General features: G+C 40.2%; 1 protein-coding gene across 1 annotated transcript in view; it reads right to left on the reverse strand.

Annotated features, from left to right (window-relative positions):
* Positions 1-23,897, reverse strand: part of NCKAP5 (NCK associated protein 5) — an 836,097-nt gene that overhangs the window by 179,527 nt on the left and 632,673 nt on the right. The window contains exons 8-9 of the mRNA XM_023195916.1: positions 20,892-20,930; positions 11,630-11,749 (exon numbers count right to left, since the gene is read on the reverse strand). Coding sequence (XP_023051684.1) covers positions 11,630-11,749; positions 20,892-20,930 — 159 coding nt within the window. The remainder of the gene's footprint in view (positions 1-11,629; positions 11,750-20,891; positions 20,931-23,897) is intronic.

Here is a 23,897-nt window from a genome sequence, read left to right on the forward strand (position 1 = left end):
TCCTTGGAGCTTGATGATTTAGTCAGTCCACTCCATCTGAACCATTTCCCAGAGCTGCTTGTTAGACTGAAGGCATATCTCTCATGCCAAGCTCTTTCTATTCCTTAATTCAGGTAAATTTCAAATTTATTACCCCCACAGCATAGTAGAAAGGGTACAATGCTGAGAATCAGGACTCCTGGAATTGAGTCACTGTTCTCCTCTAAACAGACTGTGCGACCTTGCAAAAGGCAAGTATCAATCTGAGTGTCCAATAACCAGGGAGGGGGGTAGATTATATGATCTTGAAAGTTGAGATATAATAATATATGGTTATATTACTCATTGGCATAAACATGTTTCTAGGGCAAGTGATTTGATCATGTTACTAGGTTATTAGATCCATGTCCTTATTTAGGGAAATATCTATTATGCCCATAACAGTGTTGTCTGTAACTCAGATTATGTGGACACCACCCAAATGTATTGAATTTGATTTTTCCAAAGCATAGCACATTGCCAAGTCCAAACAGACCATTAAATGTCTTTTAATTGGCCAATTTGCTGAATGCCACTTCAATATACTTTCCTCATGCAGGCCTAGGAAAAGTCATTAAGTGACATTTGGAAATGAGGGCCTAATTGGGCAGTGGGTAAATTTAAAGCAGGAAGCTTTGGACCGGAGAAGAACCCTAAGAAGAAGCTGCAGCCTCTAGGAGTTCATCTCCCTATTTGTAAAACAGCACTAATACCCTGGGCCTATTGTAAAGATGCAGTGAGATGCCTTCTGCTTGCTAAAAATGTATGGAACAATCACAAAGCTTTATCAATGTAACTACAAGATATCTGTTTGGGAAACGTCAGATTTGACCACACTGGCCTTCAGCCAACCCAGTTTCACAGAAACACTTTGCTACCTTAGTACAGTACGTGTTAAGCTGATAGAACTGTGGGGGCTACCTCTCCTAATGAGACACTCTTGCAAAGATTCTCATGCTCCTTTAACTCATGTTATTTTACAGGGACTCTGCTGATCCTTCTGTTTTCCTACTTGTGAGGTACTTGTGAGATTGATCAACCACAGAGTATGGCTGGAGGCAGTGATGACGTGTGTGTGGCTGTTCTCAGCTCACCAGTGAGTCACAGTGGCATCCGCTTCCTATCAGGGTCTGTGACATACAGGGCAATGTCCCTCATTCCAGTGAGCCTCCTTGCAGATGAACGGCCTTTCAAACTTTTCAGAAAAGTCAAGCATTTTTTTTTCACTTCTTGATTTTGAGACATTAGGCTGACACTGGTTGACAGAAACTGACCCAGGTAAGACATACAAACTGCTTTAAAGGCAGAAAAGTTTGCTAGAAAGCAATTGCATGAAGATGGCTTCATGAACAGGAGACTTGGCAACATTTCCTGGGTCTCCCAGTTTCATAAAGGTGCACTATCATCTCACCTGTCTAGAGGTTTCCATTAGGATTTTTGAAAACTTGACCTGGGCTTGTGTGTGCCTGTATATGACGCAGTAGATGGAAGTGGGGCGTGTCTTTCTGCCTTTGAATCTGGCTCAACTGTTCTAGTGTAGCCAGTTCTAAGCTATAAACCAGTGGCATTAGGATATGAGGGTATCTTGCCCTGAGAATCTTTATCTTCATCCCCCTGATCACAATGGGGGCTACTGTGAGCCCAGTCTCAGTGTATTTCTGAGCAGCTGCAGTAGGCCAGGCACAACTGAACGTTAACCCCACTTACCTCTAGGGTCTGGCCATCCCAGGCAGCACGGGGCTTCAGTGGCCTTCCTGCAGTTCTCTTCCCAAGGAGGCTCAGCCTGTTCTGGCTTTGCTAAGAGATCCTGGATGCATCTGTTTGCTTCCTTGGTATCTAACCTCTCCTCCCTTCCCCTCCCTTCCTTGACCCATGCAGCCAAGATTTAGGACTTCAAAGATATTCTTCCTCCCTGCAGCTGATAGGTTAAAGACTTGTTCCCAAGTCTCCTGAAGAGCTGCGGCAGACTGCAAATCACTGGCCAATTCCAGAAAGCTGCTCCCAAGTGTTTCACGGCAGCTCTTAGACCAGTGCACCCTCGTGGTAAGCCAGGTGACAGAACAAAGCCAAAATTGCTTTTCATTTCTGGAAACACTGGTCTTTCATGTCAGAGTTTAGGTTACTTAATCTTTTTGTGCCAGGAATAAGATGTCCCTAGTGTGACATCTGCTGATAGCAATGGACAGTCCACGATTTCCAGTGCCAAGAAATGAATGCTGTAATCTGCATAATGAAATCCCCAGGTAGATATCACCATTCCTTTCTCAGTACTTCCTATCGCTTGCATTTCAAAATCCTTCTATTTATCCAAAACTCAGAACGAAAATGCAGTGCTTAATAACAATTTTTACTAGGGGAGTTTTTAGGTTACCATGATAAACATTTACTGCATGAAATTTACTAAATTCAGGATAATCAGGTTTTCTGTGTTTGAAATATGATAAAAATATACATCGCCTGAATGTTTCATGCTACAAGGTGCATTTCCTGAATTTACACTTCAATCACTCAGTCTATTGCAATATAATGCTGATTTATGTTCAGGGTTTGAACCTCTATTCAATGTTGAAATCCTTCAAACAAACTTTAGACACCGAGGGCTCTTCACTTTTCCATTAGGTTTCTTAATTCAGTTTAACTAGATTCTTCTTCAGTTAAAAAGCTAGAAAGAAGTGCTGTTGAAGGTCACAGTGACAGAAATTTCAACCACTCCTGGAGGTTCTTGTTTTCCTGCAGAGCTGGATGAGTTAGTCTGATATTGTTGCAAGAGGTTGGGAAGGCCAAACAAGGCTGAATCAGGGTAAGACAATTTTATAATCTTACAGCTATCATTAAATCCAGGACCTGGGATCAATGTAAATACAAATCCCAGTATTAGTCCTGAACGTAGTTCACAAATTGCTTTTTGGAAACTATGTTACCCTAACAAACTCCTATTTATTCTTCATAGTCAAGGTTAGCTGTGACCATACCCTAGAAGGCTTTCCTGACACCCAGAATAGTGTTTGTCACTTTTTCCTCTGAGAACCTTGGATGGTAAATGTTTCTGTTGTATTTACTACTCTACTGTAAAACTGTTTGTTTACATTATCTGTCTCCTTATTAAATGATGATCTTTTAAAGTCTGAAACTGTGTCTAAACTATCTGTGTCCTCAGGAGCCAGTACACTACCGAGGACATAGTGCTCAATGAATTTTTGTTGAAATAATGAATAAAGCAATATATTCTGGCTGTCCCAAGAATACGATTGTGCAGCATAGTGCCCAGGTATTCTGAGTACATGCACCACATTTTAAATTAAAAAGCCATCATTTTCAGGGCAGAGAAAGAAAAGCAGGTTGCAGGCCAATCCTGGTCCACAGTTGCCTTATTGGGTTCCATCAGTGTCATGAAATAGTTGAACTAGGTGTTAGCCAACATTTAAAAATTGAGAGACTACATGCAAAAGTCTGCATTTCTAGCTTCTTAAAATTTTCAAAGCTACGGCGACACCTAACTAGCATTTCCATGGGGCCAAACTGGCTGGGGCTGGCCGCAGTGCACACAACTTCCTTTCCTGCTTCCTTCACCTGGTTTAGCCCCTTAAGGCATCTGATCTCAGAGCATGAGAGTTTTCATTGTTTTGGTGAGAGGATGGTTTATGTAGAGCCAACCACAGAGTAATACAGATTGACACATATGATGAGAAGTCAGCCATGTGCTCTTGAAAGCAATTAATACATATTAATACAATTGATACATATATCTAATTTTAGGAGGATATGAAGACTAGAAAGTTAGGTGCCTTCCATTAAGTTACTTAAAATTTAAGAGGCAGTGGAATGGAGAGATAAAAACCCATGAAAAAATATGGAAACATCGGTCCCTCTGACCAAAGGCACATTCAGATAATACAATCTCTACAGCTTCTGGAGCCAACAATTCCAAGATAGAACCCATGTCTGCAGTCTCACCTGCCACAGGAAGAGATAAAACATAACAAACAACAACAAAACACCTGAAACTCATTTAAAAGGAGAGATAATTTCCCCTAATTGCCTTGACCCATCTAAACATAATGTTTCAAAGCCTGCCTTTATCACCTTAAATACTCAGCACTCTAAGAACTGCTCTTGCTCCCTTCTCCTCTTCCCTCCCTTGGAGCTACTTCATTTGTGAAACCACCTCCCTGTACCTCTGTTACAAGCATTTCCATTTGCCTGGTTTCACGTAATCCTTAGTTCACTCAGCATTTATTGAGGCTCACGTTTATTCAAGTTGTGTACTGGGAGGATTCAAAGGTCAAAACAAGGTTTTTGTCCCTAAGAAAATAAAGGCCAAATCAAGCAAGAAAAGAGTAGGAATCATACCTTGATTTCCTTATAACAGACCACATGCACCTTCCATGATAATGCTGAATGTAAGCTAATGGGAACACAGCATTTAGTCATGACACATGGACTAGTAAGCAATCGGTCTTGTGAACAACAACAACAACAAAATACCCCTCAATTGCTTTGGGAATGAACAGCAAAGGTATGCAAAAAGAACTGTAGCATACTTACAAAGTAATATATCAACACCACCAGGACTTAGTGAGCAAGGTGTGAGTAGGAGATTGAGTGGGGCGGGGAGCTGTGATCTTATTCCAGGAGTACCTCCAAAGCATATGAATTTGGAAACCAGATTGTGAGGAAGACAATTTCTCATGCCTTTGCACAGCGTGCTCTTTCCGGATGGCATTTATACTTTCTCTTGTCCACTGAGAGTCACATGGAGGCATGGCTTCCTCTGCTGGGCCTTCCCCAGGGCCCTCTGCAAGCAGAGCTAGGATTCCACTTGCCCCACGCCCGTCTCTGCCTGGCTACGATAGCTTCCCACATGCCTTTCAGCACATCATTTCACTTTCAGGCTTAATTGTAGACCACAGGCTCTTGAGCAAGTGCATTTCACATGGACTCCTCAGCACTGACATTACTTTGGGTGCTCCCAATTTGGTAATCGAATGAAGAGGAGTGGCAGAGGTGGGGTGGGCAGGGGTAGAGTAGCATTTTGAACAGAAAAATGACATACAAAGTGGAACAGTTGAAGGAAAACCTATGTCACGCTCTGTGGAGTGAAAGTATTTCTGCTTGGCTGAAGTAAAGAATTTGTGTCAGGAAAAAAAGAAAAATGAGGCTGTTGAAGTGTGAAGCAAGTCTATAGAGGGTCTTGGGCATATTATGAAGAGGGAAAAATCACATCTTGCCATAACCCTGATGATTCTTTCTCATCTTTTGTATAGCTCTTACTTGATCCCAAACCAACCTCACGTGTTACATCTCATCATCGAAAGCCCTGCCCTGCAGGAACTGTGTGATTTTTCAAAGCATCCCTTACCTCTCAAAGGGGCCACTTTCTGCAGGTCTGACAGGTTAATATCCTTTCCAGTGCTTAGTGCATGAGACAGAATCCCTGCTGCACATTCTCCATATGTTTTTATGTCTGGCCGGTGCCCATAATGAAACCACCAATGTCCTGTAACCATGCAGGATGACAGGCTCACCACCAGTGGATACTCTGCCATCTGAGCCCTGGCGTTACTCGGCATCTCTGAAGCATCACTGGCTGCTCCTCCTGTCGCCCTGTGGGTCTTTCTAAATTAGATATTGGGTTTGTAGGGCAGGGCTGGAGGCGCCTCCATGGCTGGTCCACACAAACAGCCGAGGGGCAGAGTTCATTCATTCCAGAAACTCCTAAGATGAACAGCGTGAGAAGCCAGGTAGATGCTTCAAACTTGTGTGGATGTTCTTGCCTCTTCTCCCAACTCCTTCTTAGTTTGTGTCTCAAGAGAGGCCACAATTGATCAGAATGAAAAGATTGCATCACAAAAACTCAAGAACTACAGTTCCATTCTCTACCCTCTTCTTTACTCACTCATTTACCCCTCCCTTATTGCTCTCACCGCTGGCTGCCTGCTTAACTAGCCTTTTTTCTTTTCATCTTTTTGTCCCACTTCAGCTACATATATGTGAAAGCACCCCAAAGGCAGATGTTTTGAAAAAGCAAAATACATACATTTAAAAGTGTATAACAGCCGGGCATAGTGGCTCATGACTGTTACCCTAGCACTTTGGGAGGCCGAGACTGGCAGATCAAAAGGTCAGGAGATCGAGACCATCCTGGCTAACATGGTGAAATTCCGTCTCTACTAAAAACATGAAAAATTAGCCGGGTGTGGTGGCAGGCAGCTGTAATCCTAGCTACTCGGGAGGCTGAGGCAGGAGAATGGTGTGAACCCGGGAGGCGGAGCTTGCAGTGAACAGAGATCGCACCACTTCACTGAAGGCTGGATGACAGAGTGAGACTCTGTCAAAAAAATAAATAAATAAAAAAAGTGTATAATGTCGCTAACATTTTCTAAGTTCTCCAAATGACCAAATATCCTAGAGAAGATACTTCTGTGTTGGTTGTTTACGTGATTGTTCAGTTCCAGGTAGTGCTGTATAGCTGTGTTCATTACACAATGACAAGTTCTAAGGTGGCAAAGAGTGAAAATGTCTACAAATCTCTGCTTCTCACAAATAAAAAATTGGAAAAATATAAATCGGGCACCTAGGGCTTTGATACGAAAATATACATAAGTGGACAGAAGGCGGCATGGTCTTCTCGCCATGAAGATTAGATTCCTTATCAGGGTTGGAATCTCCTCCCCAACAAACTGAGTTTTAGAAAAAAATGTATGCAATTAAGTGCAAAGCCATCAACAAGTATGCACTGAATATGTATTATAAACAGGGATAGTATATGTAAAGGGGGAAAAAGTAAAAGCTCTTATCCTCAAAGAGATTGCTACCAATTTAAAATTAAAAGTTATCAAGAAATCTCTAATTACGTGGGTTGCACTGGATGACCCCCACTCATGGAGGCCAGGATTCTACAATTCCACACAAGACCCTTAACTGTGGCACAGACCACTGACACTACATGAACTGCAGTATGGGGAAAGTTCAGTGAGGACTGCCAAGGCCCTGGCTGGCCCCTTGCTGGGGTGGCCCTTGGCTGGATCTCACAGTGGGATGCTTGGCTTGTGGCCAGGTGGAGAGGAAAGTGTGCAGTGTCTTGCCAGATCAGACTCATGGATAGATTTATACTGAAAATTAAGAGAGAGAAAAAGAAAAGAGGAACAAGTAGAATGTAAAAGCCCTCTCATCTTATTGGAAATAATAGTATAAAACACTAGCAAAAACAAAAAGTTCACATTCTAAGAAGTAAGAGCAAATTTTTGCACCTTGGTTCTAAGCTGTCAGATCCTCCACTGTTGATGTGAATAATCTATCCTATAAAATTCTTTTCATCCTAACTTGGCCTAAGGATATCAGTAGTAGGACTTTTTGAAATATCAGATGAAAAAGAAAAGAAAACATTGTCTTAGGCTAAAAATACGAGAATAATGTCCTGTCAGGATAATGATTACACAAGCATCCAAAACAAGTAAAAGAACACATAGGGAGGGGAAAATCTTAGATGCCACACTTCAGAAATGTGTAAAGACGTTAGGCTCCTTGTTGGGACTGTACTGCAGAAGCCCTCTGATCTGACTCAATCCCAGGTGGACCAGTTAATTCAAATGTCACCTACAGTAGGGAATCAGAACATTTGTCCTCTTACTCATTCATGTTCCACGCAGAGGGAGCACCAATTGGAGGTGAAAGGGGGGACTTAATTTCACCAGATTTTCAGGTTTAAATCCTTGGTCTGTCAAATACCTGCTACAGGCCTCAGCCTGTCTATGCCAAAGTATCCCCATTTGTAAAACGGGTGCAATGATAGGTGCTACCCATGGGACTGTGATACAGATGAAATTGGTGAGTGCTGTAAAGGTTGTAGAATAGAGTCTGACACATGGTAAGCACTACTATATATTTGGTATATGACATTTTCGGTATGGCCAAGGCTGCTGCTTTGCTTAGAGATCTTTTTGTTGAAATCTTCCATTATCTTTTTAAAAATATTTGGCAACACACACTTTATACATTGCCTATGATTCCTAACTTTTGTTTTTCTAAACAATGGTACATGAACTTAAAACCACTTGAACAGTTTGCAGCAGAATTGTTCCACATTTAATACAATTTCTGGTCTTCCACAATTTATTTTTATAGTTAGACACCTATATTTAATTTGATCACAAATACTACTTGAGTAGACCTACTGAGTTACAAAAATAACTCATTCTTGGGAAGTATTCAGCTCCACTGGTAAGAGAAATAAGTGCACATGGTAGAGAGCTCTTTACCAGTTGCCAACATTCATTAAGTTGAGGGTATTGTTCAGCGTGATTTAAAAGAGAGAATGGTGAGCATCAGTGAATCTGCACAAGCAGGTTCAAATGAGCTTAGTTAAGAGATTCCAGTCTCTGTAAGAATATTACTTTTGGATTTTGTTTGCTACCCTGCCATCTCGATTCCTTGAAATTTACTTCCAATGTTGAATTTAATATGGAGGGGGGTCTTCTTAATCTGATTTATTGCCACTGATAGACCCAGAGATATCATTCTAGAAACCGAAATCAAAGAGAAGTTTGTTGTCATTCTTAAAATTTTAATTTCAGCTTAGGCCTTTCTTATTTCCCTCAGGGACCTGGTTCCCTTTGTAAGTTTACCAGAATCTGTCAACAGAGCGCTCTCTTTCCTCAGAGTGCTCCCTTTCTGTTTCTCCCACATAAGAATTTGCTAAATGATATCCATGTAATCTCTTATTCTATATTTTAAGGGACAAAGAATTGTCTGTTTCTTATATGTTATTTTCCTTTATACTATTTATAATTTGTCTACCTAAATCACAATGTGTTCCTAACTCTTCTTTCTGTATTTCTCTTCAGGTATCTGGAATGTAGAGAATCATTAGGCTATATTCAACAAATAATAACTAATGCAGCCTTCTAAGAAGTGCAAAAAACTACTTAGAAATCTGCTATAATGAATCCACAGACCATAGGCAGCAGCTATAGGGTCTATAATATTTGGGACCAGGGGCACACTGATGGATTTGCTGCCCCCACCCACCACATCCTCAGACATACTGGGCTGAAACACATAACTGCATAGTGCCTCGACATTCATGTAAGACAGGAAAGCTTCAAAAGAAGAGGTGGGAGCATAGACCTCTCTTAGGTTTATGTGAAATAACTCTCCAGAACAATGAATTGTTATTTGTTCATTATTCCACTCAACACATAATGACTGAGTATCCATAGATGGGAAGCAAGTTTGGAATGATTGTATTTTAGCTCCGTTGTATATATTTTGTTTCTCAATTGAACCCTAAAGTACTAACAGAAAATGAAAAACCATGAGTGAAATAATTAACAAACCATCTGAAAAGCCAGTCATGTCCTCTGTCTTGGATTATGAGCTCCAAGATGTTAAGAGGGCAGGTATCACACTTGATATCATTATTCTTCACAGAACTATTACCAGTCCATCTTTTATAAATAATATTTAAATTAGAATGGCTCCTGGAAGGCAGTGCTATTTGGGAGAAATAAGTAGTGTGTTGGCTGAAAACACCAAATGAATAAACACTTATTTCTATTGTTAGCATATATATCATCCCCTGATCTTTGGGTATGAATTTAAGAAATTTGTGACAGCCAATGAAAATGCTTATAGATCCATAGCACGTGTATTTACCGTGCAAATAAATGATCACAATTCATAAACAGGGACTGCAGAGTCTTAAACACTACTTCAGAAAAGCCTCAAGTTATAACATGCAGAACAGAAAAAATTAGGAACACGCAACAGCTTTTAAAAGTAATTCTAGCGGGCCGGGTGCAGTGACTCATGCACGTAATCCCAGCACTTTGGGAGGCTGAGATGGGTGAATCACAAGGTCAGGTGATGGAGACCATCCTGGCTAACATGGTGAAACCCCTTCTCTACTAAAAATACAAAAAAAAAAAAAAAAAAAAAAATTAGCCGGGCGTGGTGGTAGGTGCCTGTAGTCCCAGCTACTCGAGAGGCTAAGGCAGGAGAATGGCGTGAACCCATGAGCGGACGTTGCAGTGAGCCAAGATCGTGCCACTGCACTCCAGCCTGGGAGACAGAGCGAGACTCCATCTCAAAAAAAAAAAAAAAAAAGTAGTTCTAATATTGAATCTTGATGATGAGATTGTGAAAGAAACACAACTTTTTATAAACGCAAGATCCCCTGTGACAAACATTTATGGTGGTCAGGAACAGAAAACAGAATAGAGACAGATGACTTCCTTCCCGCCCCACACAATTTTTGAGTCATAAATTATGAATTATGTGCAAACATATAAGGCAGAGAGGAAATTAATTTAGGAGATGAGATTTATTTTATAATTCAGAGAGCTGTTTTACTTTAATTTGGGGGGCAAATTACATTCTGATGTTCAGCTTACCAAACATCTTTCTTTCTCTGAAATGAATTACAATTTCCCATTATTTCTCTGAGGAGTCCTAAGATTTTTATGCCAAAATTCAGAGAGTAAATTAGCAACACAGTCTGGATCATTTGGAAAAATACCGTTCAGCAGAGCTTTCCACAGTGAGGGAAATGTTCTCCACGCGCGCGGTGTGCTAAGGTAGTCCCCTGGCCACGTGTGACTTTTGATGACTAGAAACGTGGCTCGTTGGACATAGGAACTTAATTTTAATTTAATTTAAATTTTTAAAATTAAAATTTAAACAGCCCTACATGGCTAGTGGTTATAGTGCTGGACAGTATCGTCCAGATGACCAGAGGCTGGAGAATGACCTTCCTCTCAGCCAATTAGACCATGCAGTGGTGGGCTGACCTTTGTACGTTGCACACTGCCCCTGTGAAACCTCGATGCAGCCTTTGACAGCTTAGCCTCAGAAGGGCTTGGGGCAAAGCTCATGGGAGCTTGTTTGAGCAAATATACACATTAATAGGATCACAAACATCGGAAACAGCAAAGGCCAGCCCTGCAGACCCGTCTCCCCATTCATGTGTTTTCCCTGCAGGGGGTCATATTCTCTAGTGCTTTGTCAGGACCAGCTTCAAATCGATTCAAATGGCTTGACTTTCCACAGCTTTCCATGTTATGAAGGCAAGTAAAAAACACAGTTCAATGAGAGCACTTAGAAAAAGACAACCTGTAAAAATACTGAGATAGAAACAGGAGGTGTCTGTTATAAGAAGATATGAAATAGAGAGATATGAGAGATATGAAAGAAAAACAAACCCCACATGTATTTCCGATTATAAAGAGTTTGAAATTTTAAAAAATGTGCTTTGGCATTACATAAAATTCTTCCTTGCTTATCACATATGCAAGACTACAAAGGTTGGTTCCTTAAACAATCAATTATTTCCTAACTTCTTTCCATGGTTCCATTTAGTTTACTACAGGACATCTTCTGATTGTCTCTTTTGCCTGTTTATTGTTTGTTAGTGCATTTCCTTATCTGCATGTAGCTTTAGAAAGTCAAGAACTTAAGACACATTCAAATTTAATGACACATCTTGAGAGAGGAAAGAACGGGGATTCTGATGCAATATGCCTTGCTCATTAAGATGTTGCTAACTTCCGAACTTAAGTAACTTCCTGTCAATAGCATTTCAGTAGCAAAGATTGTTTTCCAGATAAACACATACCTGGAGGAGCAGATCAGAAGTGGGTCTGACTCGCTGTTGGAATAGAATGCTTAGTGTTCGATTCTGCTGTTCCAAATCAAACACTCTTGTTTTCAACTTCACACATTCCTCTCTTAGATCCTACAACAAACACATCGAAGGAGAAAAAGTCCATAACTGAAAGATGTCTTTGCATATTACAACCATGTTTTATATATCTCAGATCATTAGTAAAAAATAGTATTTTTATTCTTCAAAGCCCCCAGAAGTAAATCACATACGACGTTTTCTTCCACAGACCACTGTCTGATAGAATTACTATGTGCAAAGACCAGTTTTTTTTTTAAAACAAAGCACCTTGAAATCAGAAATGCATTAATCTAGCATGCTATTTTTGAAGACAGTAAATCTTAGCAATATAAAGTCAATTTAAGTTTCCACCTATATATTTTGCCTTTTCATTGTCTTTACAAAAGTAATCACAGATCACAAACCACAAGGACAACAACGTTTCTGCAGTGAATAGAGATTTGATGAGCTAAAGAAACTATCATTTCTGATGGAGTTTTTTGTTGTCATTTGTGAAAACAAGTTGAAATTCTTGGCACTGGGGCTAATAGACTCAGTGATGCATTTAGCGGAAGAGAAATAACACGGAAGAGAAGGCTTTTAAAAGGCCACTTGCAACTTGCCCATCCTCTGAACTCGTGGATTTCCATATCTTCTGGGGCTTTCTAGTCTCAGTGCTGGGGAAGAAGCACACTACTTAGCCCATTCTGGCATCTGTTTGGAGCAGCTCTTCTGAATAGTTCAAACACCACAGAGACCTTTTCCCAGCTCATGGAGGAAGCTGATGTACAAGAACTGCCTTCCAAACTGACTGCAATAAAGGAACTTCTGGTACTTAAATATCTATGCCCTTTTTGATGGAATTCAAGGCAGACCCAGTAGAATAAAACCCAAATTCAACGCTCTTCAAAAGCTGACCCTTTTCTGCATTTCAAACTATCTTTCACTACTTCCTGATGTTAAAAAAAAAAAAAAATCTTCTGTTCTCACCAAGCAGAGAACAAAGATCTGGCATGTTGTTCTCTAAAGCTCTATGCATTCCTTCTACCTTCTTCTCTTTTCCTTCCACTATCACTTTTCCTTCTTATCCACCTTCTTCTTTTGGTCCATATTTGGCTCTTTGATTGAAGCCCAGTTCAAACTTTGTCACCTTTCTGACCTTTTACCTGGCATCCCTCAATACCTGCTCCATTTTCTGAACTCCCATCAGCCCTCAATGCCCTCTTTGTGACGGTTATCATATATTACTCAGTATTCATTTTATTGTTTGTGCTCTAGACTTGTCTATTACATGATACGTTTTTCACGAGACAAGTACAAGAAGATACTGAAATAACCACACCAGCATATTGTTCTTATATTGTTTTCATTCCATCACCTAGCACAATGTCACATATAGTAGGAGCTTAATAAGTGCTTGCAATTATTTTGCCAAATGGGATGATGACTGCAAATTCTATTCTCTAGTGATTGGTGTGATACAGAGCATTTCTCAACACTTCTATTTCAAAGATTTATGTATTCTGATGTGGGCAGCTAGCTATTGGACTTAAGGCTCTGTAAGCAAGGGAGATCCCAGGTCACAGTTCTGATGTCTAGGGCCTAAACAGGAGTCACAGAGGTACCTGGGCCTGCCATAACCTTGTATTAATCTAATGGTGAAGTTAGATCTCGCTAGTAAAGCCTCCTCTGAGGCTTCATGAGCATGCATCATCTTATACAGTAGTATTAATCCTATTTAAAGGGGGCAAAGAAACAGGCCAAGGTATAGCCCACTGCAGTTTCAACTCTCCTTGCTTTTTTTAGTTAAATGGGTAAAGCTTACGTATAGGGTGTTTTCAACTGATCAGTGCCCACAAATGGAGAGCAGAGAAAAGAAAGGACATGTTCAGAATGACATGCAAGAGGGCAAGATCCAGCAGGGCAGGATCAGGAGTGCACATTTCATACTCCTGAGCACACACGCCATTTGGCAGAGGCCATTGTGGGGACCCACTCACTGCTCAAATTAAAAGGTGAAACTTCAGCCTGGCCAGCATGGCAAAACTCCATCTTTACTAAAAATACAAAAATTAGCCAAGTGTGCACACCTGTAGTCCCAGCTACCCGGGAGGCTGATGCACAAGAATCACTTGAACCCGGGAGGCAAAGATTGCTGTGAGCCGAGATCGCCCAGCTGAATGCTTGGGCAAGAAAGTCTCAAAAAAAACCCAGTCTCAAAAAAGAGAAAAAAAAAAAAAAAAGATGAAACTTGCTTTATTTTTATTTATTTTATTTTGAGTTTCACTCTTTGTTGTACAGGCTGGAGGGCAGTGCCGCAATCTTAGCCCACAGCAACCTCTGCCTCCCAGGTTGGGGCGATTCTTCTGCCTCAGCCTCCTGAGTAGGAGGGACTACAGGCGTGTGCCACTACACCCAGCTAATTTTTGTATTTTTAGTAGAGACAGGGTTTCACCACATTGGCCAGGCTGGTCTCAAACTCCTGACCTCGTGATCTGCCCACCTTGGCCTCCCAAAGTGCTGGGATTACAGGCATGAGCCAGCACGACTGGCAAAACTTGCTTTCTTTATTTAGCATTCAACCTCTGTCTGTGTCTCACGATTTTTGTTCTTAGCATGTATGTAACACTCTCTGCTCCCAAACACTAATTGTTTTTAGTACCACTAATTAAGTAATTAATAAAACTTGACTGTGAGACAGATAAATAGTAATAAGTACCTATTGGATGGGAAAACACAATCATCCTCATTTGCAATGCAGAGATACGGAAACGGAAGCATACAGTGTGGATATGCAAGTAAAAGGGGACCTGAAGGCAACAGCAACCACGATTTTTAGCAGCAAAACTGAGAAGACCTTGAAAGAGTTCTTCAGATGGGTAAAAATGAAATAAAAAGAAAGAATGAAAGAAAAAAAATCAATGTACTTTATAGAGAGTCATTATACAACTGCCCAAATTTCAAAAGCCATTACTATCACTTAAGGTATAGCAAAAGTTCATTAGTGGGAACACAATGGATCGACCCTGGGAACTCTCTGTTCATCACTGTTGGCACATCCAGCTCAGCACACAGCAGCGGGGAAGACAGAGGCTTTAGGGATGTGACACTGACCCAATGGCCATCGACAAACAGAAATGAGCTGGTCTGAAAATCTGGAGACAGAAAAGAATTGCTTGCATTGTTTTTAATATTCTTATTTTCTTCAGACAAGCTGTGGATCACCAGTAACTGATGCCAGACGGTTGCCTTCCCAATAAACTGTAAACAAATACACTCGTGTGCCCATGTACACATGCATAAACACAACCAGAATGGTTAAACATAGAGAAACAACTGTTTCGCTGACCACTATTGTAGTACCTGGGTGGAGGGGGCAGCTGGCTGTCTTAGCTTCCTCTGTGCTCCCAACAGGAACACCTTGACATGAAGGAACGCATGATTGCATGATACATTTAGGCTGGATGCAAGAGCCGCGACTCTGACCCTGTCAGTTCAGAGGCAAGACCTAGAACAGCCTCCCCAAGGAAGGCTTTAGAAACAAAAGAACTCTCCTCTGGGTAGGTTCCCTGGTCTGGGATCACGGCTCAAGGGAGAGGCTGTACCATGTATCCTCTCTCACAACCCTTCTTTTTTTTCTATGACTTCCTGGCAGGTATCAGGTCTCAAGAAAAGAAAGAACCTCACTGAAAATATAAGGTTGTATCTTCAGATAAGAAAAAGGGGACACAACATAAATATTTATCATGGAGGAATAATGCCAAAGATTTGACTACATTTCACATCATGAAAAAAAAAAAAGTACAGTGTTGTTTGGGTTCAAGAAAATACTGAGACCCATTTTCCTTGCACTATTCATGTTACTATCAATTGGAAACCGAGACTTAAAAGGTTACAGCTGAGCAATGTCATACACTGGTCTAACGGGCATCTCTGCATCTTAATGATCCCAAACCATAATTTCCCTGGAGGAGCCACACCCTGTAATCCTGATAAATTCCCCCTGTGCTTGGGCTAAAGATGATTCTGGAATTACTGCTATACAGTACCTATAGGAGTGCAGTTACTTCACGTACTGAAAAGTAAAATCCTTATCAGCTCTAGGCCAAAGTACATTTTTAAAAATGCTGATTGCTTAGAAGCAGGACATATACTAACATGATCACTGGAGTGTCATTGAAAACTATTTAAATCTGATTTTATCATGTAAAAATGACATGACAGTGGTATACCTATTTCAGAGGCAGTGTCTATTATGGGAATACACGGAACTGGGGCTTAGTGGACCTGGTCTCTAGTCCTCATTGTCCACAGGACCTTGAAGAAGTGATTGCTTCTGAGAAGGTCTCAGTTTCCTCATCTGTAAACCAAGGCACTGCACAAAACTGGCCTTTTGTTCAAAAGACTGTATCTCTCACTAGCTTCATGGGATGGCTTTTCGAGTGCCACTTTGTTCCCTCCCTGAAGCCTAATGGCCACCAAAACCACCAGCCTCTTTTGTCACACCCCTTCTTGGTGGCTTTCAATGATATATCCCTCTCTGCCCCAAATGCTAAGGCTTTTGTAAAATGCAAAGCCACTTCTGGAAAAGGCTGGCTACATCTCAGACAGATCCAGGGCTTCAACATCGAATGCCTAAAAGGCAAGACAGGTGACATAAAAGTCTGACTGGGCCGGGCGCGGTGGCTCAAGCCTGTGGTCCCAGCACTTTGGGAGGCCGAGACGGGCGGATCACGAGGTCAGCAGATCGAGACCATTCTGGCTAACCCGGTGAAACCCCGTCTCTACTAAAAAATACAAAAAACTAGCTGGGCGAGGTGGCGGCGCCTGTGGTCCCAGCTACTCAGGAGGCTGGGGCGGGAGAATGGCGTGAACCCGAGAGGCAGAGCTTGCAGTGAGCTGAGATCCGGCCACTGCACTCCAGCCTGGGCGTCCCAGCGAGACTCTGTCTCAAAAAAAAAAAAAAAAAAAAAGTCTGACTGAACTGGGATACAGCACAGGAAGTAGTGAGTCCTGTGGCAAAATACATACTGCAAGTCTCCACCCTAAAAGCCTTCAGATTAAACCACTTTTAATAAGGAAAATGGCTAAACAGTTCATATAACTACAGCCAGTAGAGCCCATTACCAAAGCTCGTTGATGATCTCAGGATTAAATACTCACCAAGGCTCCTAGAAATTGGGGAATTGGGGAGTTAAAAATAAGACTGATTTTGAGAAAGCCTGACCCCAAATATATAGAGTCAGTTTCACTCCACAGATATCAAACTCTAAATGCTCTTCCTGCTACAGAAGATCAGCAATACTTCCAGAAGTTTTAAGAAGTCCTGTGGCTACCCTGCATTTTATTTTATTCCCTGTGATCATAACTAACGGTTGGATTTCAACCCATCTGTTGATTTTCATGGCATCTCTCTCTGTCCTACTGAACTACGGTGGAGAAAAACAAGTGACTGAATGGGATTGTGGAGGAAAAATGAGGGAGTGGGTCAGAGCGTGGGGTTTACAGTGCAACAGCCATAATTAAAGCAGGGGCTTTGCCACTGCCCAGCAGTTGAAACTATGAGCAAACTATTTTTTTTAGTCCTACCTCACTGGGCTGCCTTGAGATCAAAATGACTTGGTGCATTTAAAGTGCTGCACGTTTTTGGTTTTTCTGTCCTTGCGATAGTTTGCTGAGAATGATGGTTTCCAGCTGCATCCATGTCCCTACAAAGGACATGAACTCATCCTTTTTTATGGCTGCATAGTATTCCATGGTGTGTATGTGCCACATTTTCTTAATCCAGTCTGTTATTGATGGACATTTGAGTTGATTCCAAGTCTTTGCTATTGTGAATAGTGCCACAATAAACATACGTGTGCATGTGTCTTTATAGCAGCATGACTTATAATCCTTTGGGTATATCCCCAGTAGTGGGATTGCTGGGTCAAATGGTATTTCTAGTTCTAATCCTTGAGGAATCGCCACACTGTTTTCCACAATGGTTGAACTAGGGGGAGGGATAGCATTAGGAGACATACCTAATGTAAATGACGAGTTAATGGGTGCAGTACACCAACATGGCACATGTTTACATATGTAACAAACCTGCACGTTGTGCACATGTAACCTAGAACTTAAAGTATAAAAAAAAAAGTGCTGCACGTGGGGTGTGAAGGCTTGTAAATGCCTGCTAAATATAAGCAGCCACCTGATACCACACAGACCACTGCTGGAGAAGTGGACACAGATGGTTCAATTGCACTTTTACAAGGGAAATAGGCAGGAATTTGGAGTTTTCTCAGCTACAAGCTATAAAATTGTTTTCTGGGTCTGCCTGAATGGCTGGATTCTACCATACCCAGCTTTATTCTATGTCAGTGAAGAAAACACACCATCGAAATATCTGGTTCCTCCAAAGAACATGCAGATAAGCCTGAGACTGTTGATATGAATGAAAATAATTGCAGAGAAAATGCCTTTCTTTTGTGTCTTGCTTAGTGGCAAAAACAAAACAAACAAACAAAAAACAAACTCCAAACACTGAAGAACCTAGGCGAGTTACATTTTCTCCAAGTGTAATGGACTTAATGAAGATAAAATACATTTCAGATAACAATATGAGTTTAATCTGAATTACTGATTTCACTCACACTTGTAGACTTGGACCCACGATTTGGAGGCATCAAAGGAAGAAAGTTTGGTTTAATATGATCACTTTTGTATTATTGTTCCAAAGGGGTACAGTCCATTCGCTTAAGGGAATCTACAGGTTTTTGAGATAAACTGAATTACTTGACTAGGTACACTGAACAGAAACTGATAAGTTAACGGAAATATTTTTTTTTTTATCAGTATCAACAGACTCTGTTACTTCAGGATGCTTGTCTGAGCCAATTCATGATATGCCATGAAAAATGTATTTCTGGCTGCCCAGTGAAGAGCTGAAGCCACAGCAGATTTGCCTTTGTGTCATAACTAATGACATATTCTAAAACTGCACAGTAATGCCTATTATTTCACCTCAAGGATCTTCTGGTGACTTGGATAAATCACTCAAGATTTTTTTCTGTTTCATCTTTGCGACCTACATTCATTTTTGGAATTAGTTTTCTCATCTGCATTTGGAGTGCATTGTATATTTTATATTGTGCTCTTAATTAAAAAGACATTTTAGTCTTTTTGCAGCAATTTTACAGTTCCCATAAAAACTGGAGGCACACATTTCTGCAGAACATGATTCTTTTGGAATCTCCAAAAGCCCTCAGCATCTCTTTCTGCCTCATAGTGTCCCTGAGGTATGCTATCTCACAGTAGCACATCTTTCTGTGTCTCACTGCTTAACTGTACCAAGGTAGATTTATCTGTTTACTAGTTATTACTTGGATTTGTGTAGCTATTTTTTTTTTTTTTGTAGCTGACCTGAAGGGCCCCTTTTTCTTTTTATCGTACCAGATGGCTTCCTTGTCTCTTTCCTGAGGCACCATTAACAAAAGCAGGCATGAGAAGTCTTTCAACAGTTGTACACAGAGCTGCAATAGTACTCCCCCATTCCTTAGGTTTGTAACTAAGTCATCATAGAGTTTCAAGCAGGAGACAAACAATGGAGAAATTAAAGCCTTAGAAAAAGAAAAAGCATTCAAAAATGTTGCAGCAGCAATTACAATTTGTCCTCCAATATCTATTTCTCACCTTCTTCCAAAGTAATTTCAGCCGGGCACACACCCAGAACAAAGATTTCTTTGCCGGGTTTGTTAGATGTGGCTGTGTGAGTAAGGTCTGTTCAAGGAGATGTATGTAAGTAATGTATGAAAGCTTTTGCAAGTGTCCTTTAAAAGACAGCTGCTGTATGCCCTTTATCTTCTTCATATTCCTCAGCTTTTTTTTTCCCTTCCTGATGGCTAGAATGTGTGGATGTGATGACTGGAGCTAGCATAGTCCTTTTGGACCATGAAGTGACCTTGAAAATGAGGCCACATTCCATGAAATACAGAGATGGAAGCTAGGGACCCCGTGGACTTTATGGAGCAGAGTTACCATCCCAGTTCTGCCTACCTGTCAGTTTATATGTGAGAAAGAACTAACATTTTAGCTTATTTAAGCCACCTCATTATGGATCTCTGTTGCTCACAATGGAGCCTAATTTTAACTCTACATAAGTGGTACTCAAATATCTTATATAGGCATGTTAGTGTAAAACTGGAAGCAGTTAAGATTATTTTTAGAAGGAACCATGACATTTTGACAGAAATAGTAGGCAAGAAAGTCTAGCAAAAGTATCACAATGCCTGTATCATATAAATTTTAAAGAATATTTAAATATCCCCATGAGAAGCAGTCAACCCCTAATACAATTATTTTCAATTAAAAAAATCAAAATGGCATAAATTATTTTGCTGCCATTTGTCACATCATCCTGAATATGCTGCAGGATCTAAAAGTTTCTTTGGGAGAAGTCTCTATTTCACAGACAGAAATCAAAGTAGACAAAATCTGAGGGAACTAAAATTTAGCTTCTCAGAAGCATCATGGCCAGAGATGGAAAACATTCTATAAAATTCACTGAAACAGCCAAATTTGGGCAAAATTGACCTGCATTTACTGTCTGTGCCTAGATAATGCGATCTGATATTGTCTGAAGGAAGAATGGCAAGGCAGCAAACACATAGGTATGGAAATTTCAGGTACAGTGGTTACCATTATTTTATATGTACCACAAACTACTGCAGTAACTGTTCTACCTGCTTCTTTTGGTAGGGTCACCACAGCAGTCCCAGGAGGTGGGAACTGTTTTTCCCACATTACAGAAGAGGAACTAGGGCTCAGGGAAATTAAATGACTTTCCTAACTTCAAAGATCTCTTGCTGAATTTTAGACTTGCGTTAATGCTGTCCAAAAGAAGATACTCATTTTACAGGAATTGGGAGAATTCACCAACTTACTGAAAGTTTGTATTTACTAAACAAAAATGATGGGTTTGCTACTCATCTGGGTACATGAAAATCATCTTGAAAAGGCTTTCTATTATTTTACCGAGAGTTTGGATTTTTTATACAAATTCTACTGGTCACTCATGATACTTCGTATGCTATCTAAAACACACACGGTTTTCACTAAGCGAATAAATACAAAAGTACTGCATCTATCAATCACAATTTCCCAGCTTAACAACGTGAGTTCCAATATAGTCACATAAGTGCCTTGAAAAGAACAAAGCCAGAAAGTGACCTACCTTTTGAGTAAGCAGAGCTTGAACAACTTGGTTGGCTACCTTTAAAAAATAAAGAAAAACTTGTCATTTATAATAATGAGACTTTATAGGCACTGACTCTAATTTACCAATACGTTTCTCGCAGCTTATTATAGCTAATTAGCTCCTCATTTGCCTCTTTCCTCTACATCCAGAGATCTGATTCTTTTCATAATAAGCCTATCCTTCTAGGTAATATTTTGCTTTCTCCAAAGGTGACCTTGTTGCTAATTAAGATGGTTACACTTAAAAGATCATTCATACCTTGACTTTCACATTTCCATATTTGGAAAAATGATATCCTTTCATATACTCCAAGAAGGCTAAACAATGATATAGTGCAAAACACAGTCCTAATTATCTGCACACAGTTTCTACACTTCACTGATTTACAATGTCCCTTGCCTCTCCTTCCTATTCCTTTGCTGTCTATTTCACTGTTTCATATTACTTGCAATAGAGATAGGTTGAATGGTCAACAATAGGGACAACTTGTTGTGTCCTCTATGTTCTGCTTTCATCTTCAATGTTTCCACTTATGTTACCCTCTTGTTGCTACCTGTAGTAAAATCTGGTAGTTGTTTACTGCAACATCCATTTTTTTCCTTTTTCCTGAGTAACAAACCCAATCCTTTGGGGCTGGGCACATTCAACTGCATTTCCCAGCTACTCCTGTAGTGAAATGTTGCCATGTGACAAAATTCTGGCCAATAAGATGTAAGCAGACTATTCTCTTGGGCTTACAGGAAGTCTCAAAGAAGAAGGGGGCTCACCCTTCATCATCTTCCTGACTAGGAATGGAAGTACAGCAATGGCTGGAACTTCAGCAGTTACCCTGACAACAACAGTCACATATTAAGGATATTTGGAGAGAGAAAAGGACAAGCTTGGTCCTGAGGATGTTATGGAGCTGTACTGTCTATTGAACATCAATGTGAGGGAAATAACGTAGTCACTGTTATTTTGAGTTTCTTCCAGTAAACAACCAAACATAATTCTTAGTAATATTTTCAGAGACCTCATTTTCTTCAAGTATCAGGCAGCTTGGGACAGCAGAAGAACCTAAATCCCTCCTCAGCTCAATGCAGTGAATCTTGATTAATCGAAGCCAATCTTAGCAATTCCAGTGACTGGTTCAGGAGCGGGCATATAACACAATTCCAGCTAAGGACCACAGGTAAAACCAGTAACATGTTCCTGGTGTTTCAAGTATCTGGCATTTTCTCCAGGTAACCATTCATTATTACTGTATGTATTTGTGCTAAGATTTCTTTTTCATCTGCATATTTCAAAACACTTTGCATAGAATCACCTACTAAACCTCACTATTACCTTGAAGCTGTGTAGCTACATGGTTACCATTGATAAAATTAAGGTGGACAGGTGAAGTGGGTGGTACGTTTCAGCTAATACATAAACTGTAAACATTTAATGTGATAACTGAAATTGACAGCATGAAAGACTAAATCCAAATACTTAAATATCCTAGATATAAGGCACTCTGGTTCATTCGTTTCTTCCTTCACTTATCCAATATAAATTTTCTGAGTATCTACTTGCAAAGCTAGCTGATTGGGCCATGGTCCTTGACTTCAAAGACTCATACCTGGCAGCGAGTTGGCAAAAACACAATTATAACACAGTGCGACAAACATCTAATCATCATAGTAATTCTTACATTCAACTGGAGACTGAGGGACACTTTTGTGTTATTTCTCTCTTGGTAACACATTTATTTTTGGTGATGCTCAACTATTTGTGCTTCTTTCTCTATCTAGTATAGGGGAACAGATTATGGTAAGAACGTTTCCATGGAGCTTAATTGTTTTTTGACTCAATAATGACAAATAGTACATCCTTCATGACAGCTGGCTACCCGTAAGTCTCATCGAAAATTAAAACACAGGCTGTCATCAACTTTTGGTTAGAAAGCAATCACACCACTAGCAGGAAATGACTAAAATCAGATTATCTATAATTGATTCGTTAAATTATATGCACAAGAAGGATTTTTTTTCCCATCAGAAAAAGTCTTTTCAAAGTTACATTGCAGACATTAAGTAAAAAGAAAGGCTCTTCATTGAAATCATGATTTTAAAGAAAACGTATTCTTAGGTATTTTTGATTTTTTTTGAGTGAAGCACAACTTACAGAACTACCATAGACCAAAGTAAACTATACTTTCATTAACTGAGGCCCCATGTTCCTTTATCACTTTATTTGAATGTGACCACAACAGTGATAAATGTTATCCAACCCAAGCAAATTGACCAATAGCATAATAGTGAACGTCAGTTTTCCAGCATTCATTCCAATTCATAAGTAACTGAGAATTCAAAGTCAAACTACGTATCATCTATTTTATTGTTGGCAAATAAAACAAAACAAAACAAAACAGAAGAATTGAACTATTCATGCAGGTTGAATCAGGAACTAGGTACCAAAGTTAAAAATTAATTCATGCCATAAATAATTTACTTCTTTTGGATCTCAAACTTTGGATTTGATTTACATTCTCATAAAACTGCCCAATATCAATATTTTCTTTTCTTTCTCCCAACTGGTCTCTCGCTGAAACCATTCTGGTAACAGTGGTCACATAAAATAGCTCTATCCATGATTTATCAGGAGACACGGACTAATATCCTAACTCTAACAGCCCACAGGAGGAAATACGTTATATCTCGCAATCCAAGCAGTTGCCCTATAGGCTTAGAGACTCTATATCTAACACAGTTTCTTCTGGCATGTACTTGGGAAAATTGTTTGCTCCACTTGAAAACTGAACAAAGATACATGAATGCCTTATTTCTTTACCTACTGACATGAGGTTATGTTACCCAGAAGGACTCGCCAGTTCTTCGAAAAAGAGCAGGCAGATGATACAGATGCTTTCCTCCATACTGTCTATAATGACAGTGTCTGAGGTTTGTTATTGCTTTTAACGGCTAACTTCCCTGATGCATAAATAGGACAGTTGCTTGGAGC

Source organism: Piliocolobus tephrosceles, chromosome 11, assembly GCF_002776525.5.
Source record: "Piliocolobus tephrosceles isolate RC106 chromosome 11, ASM277652v3, whole genome shotgun sequence".
In the NCBI taxonomy this organism is placed as follows: domain Eukaryota; kingdom Metazoa; phylum Chordata; class Mammalia; order Primates; family Cercopithecidae; genus Piliocolobus; species Piliocolobus tephrosceles.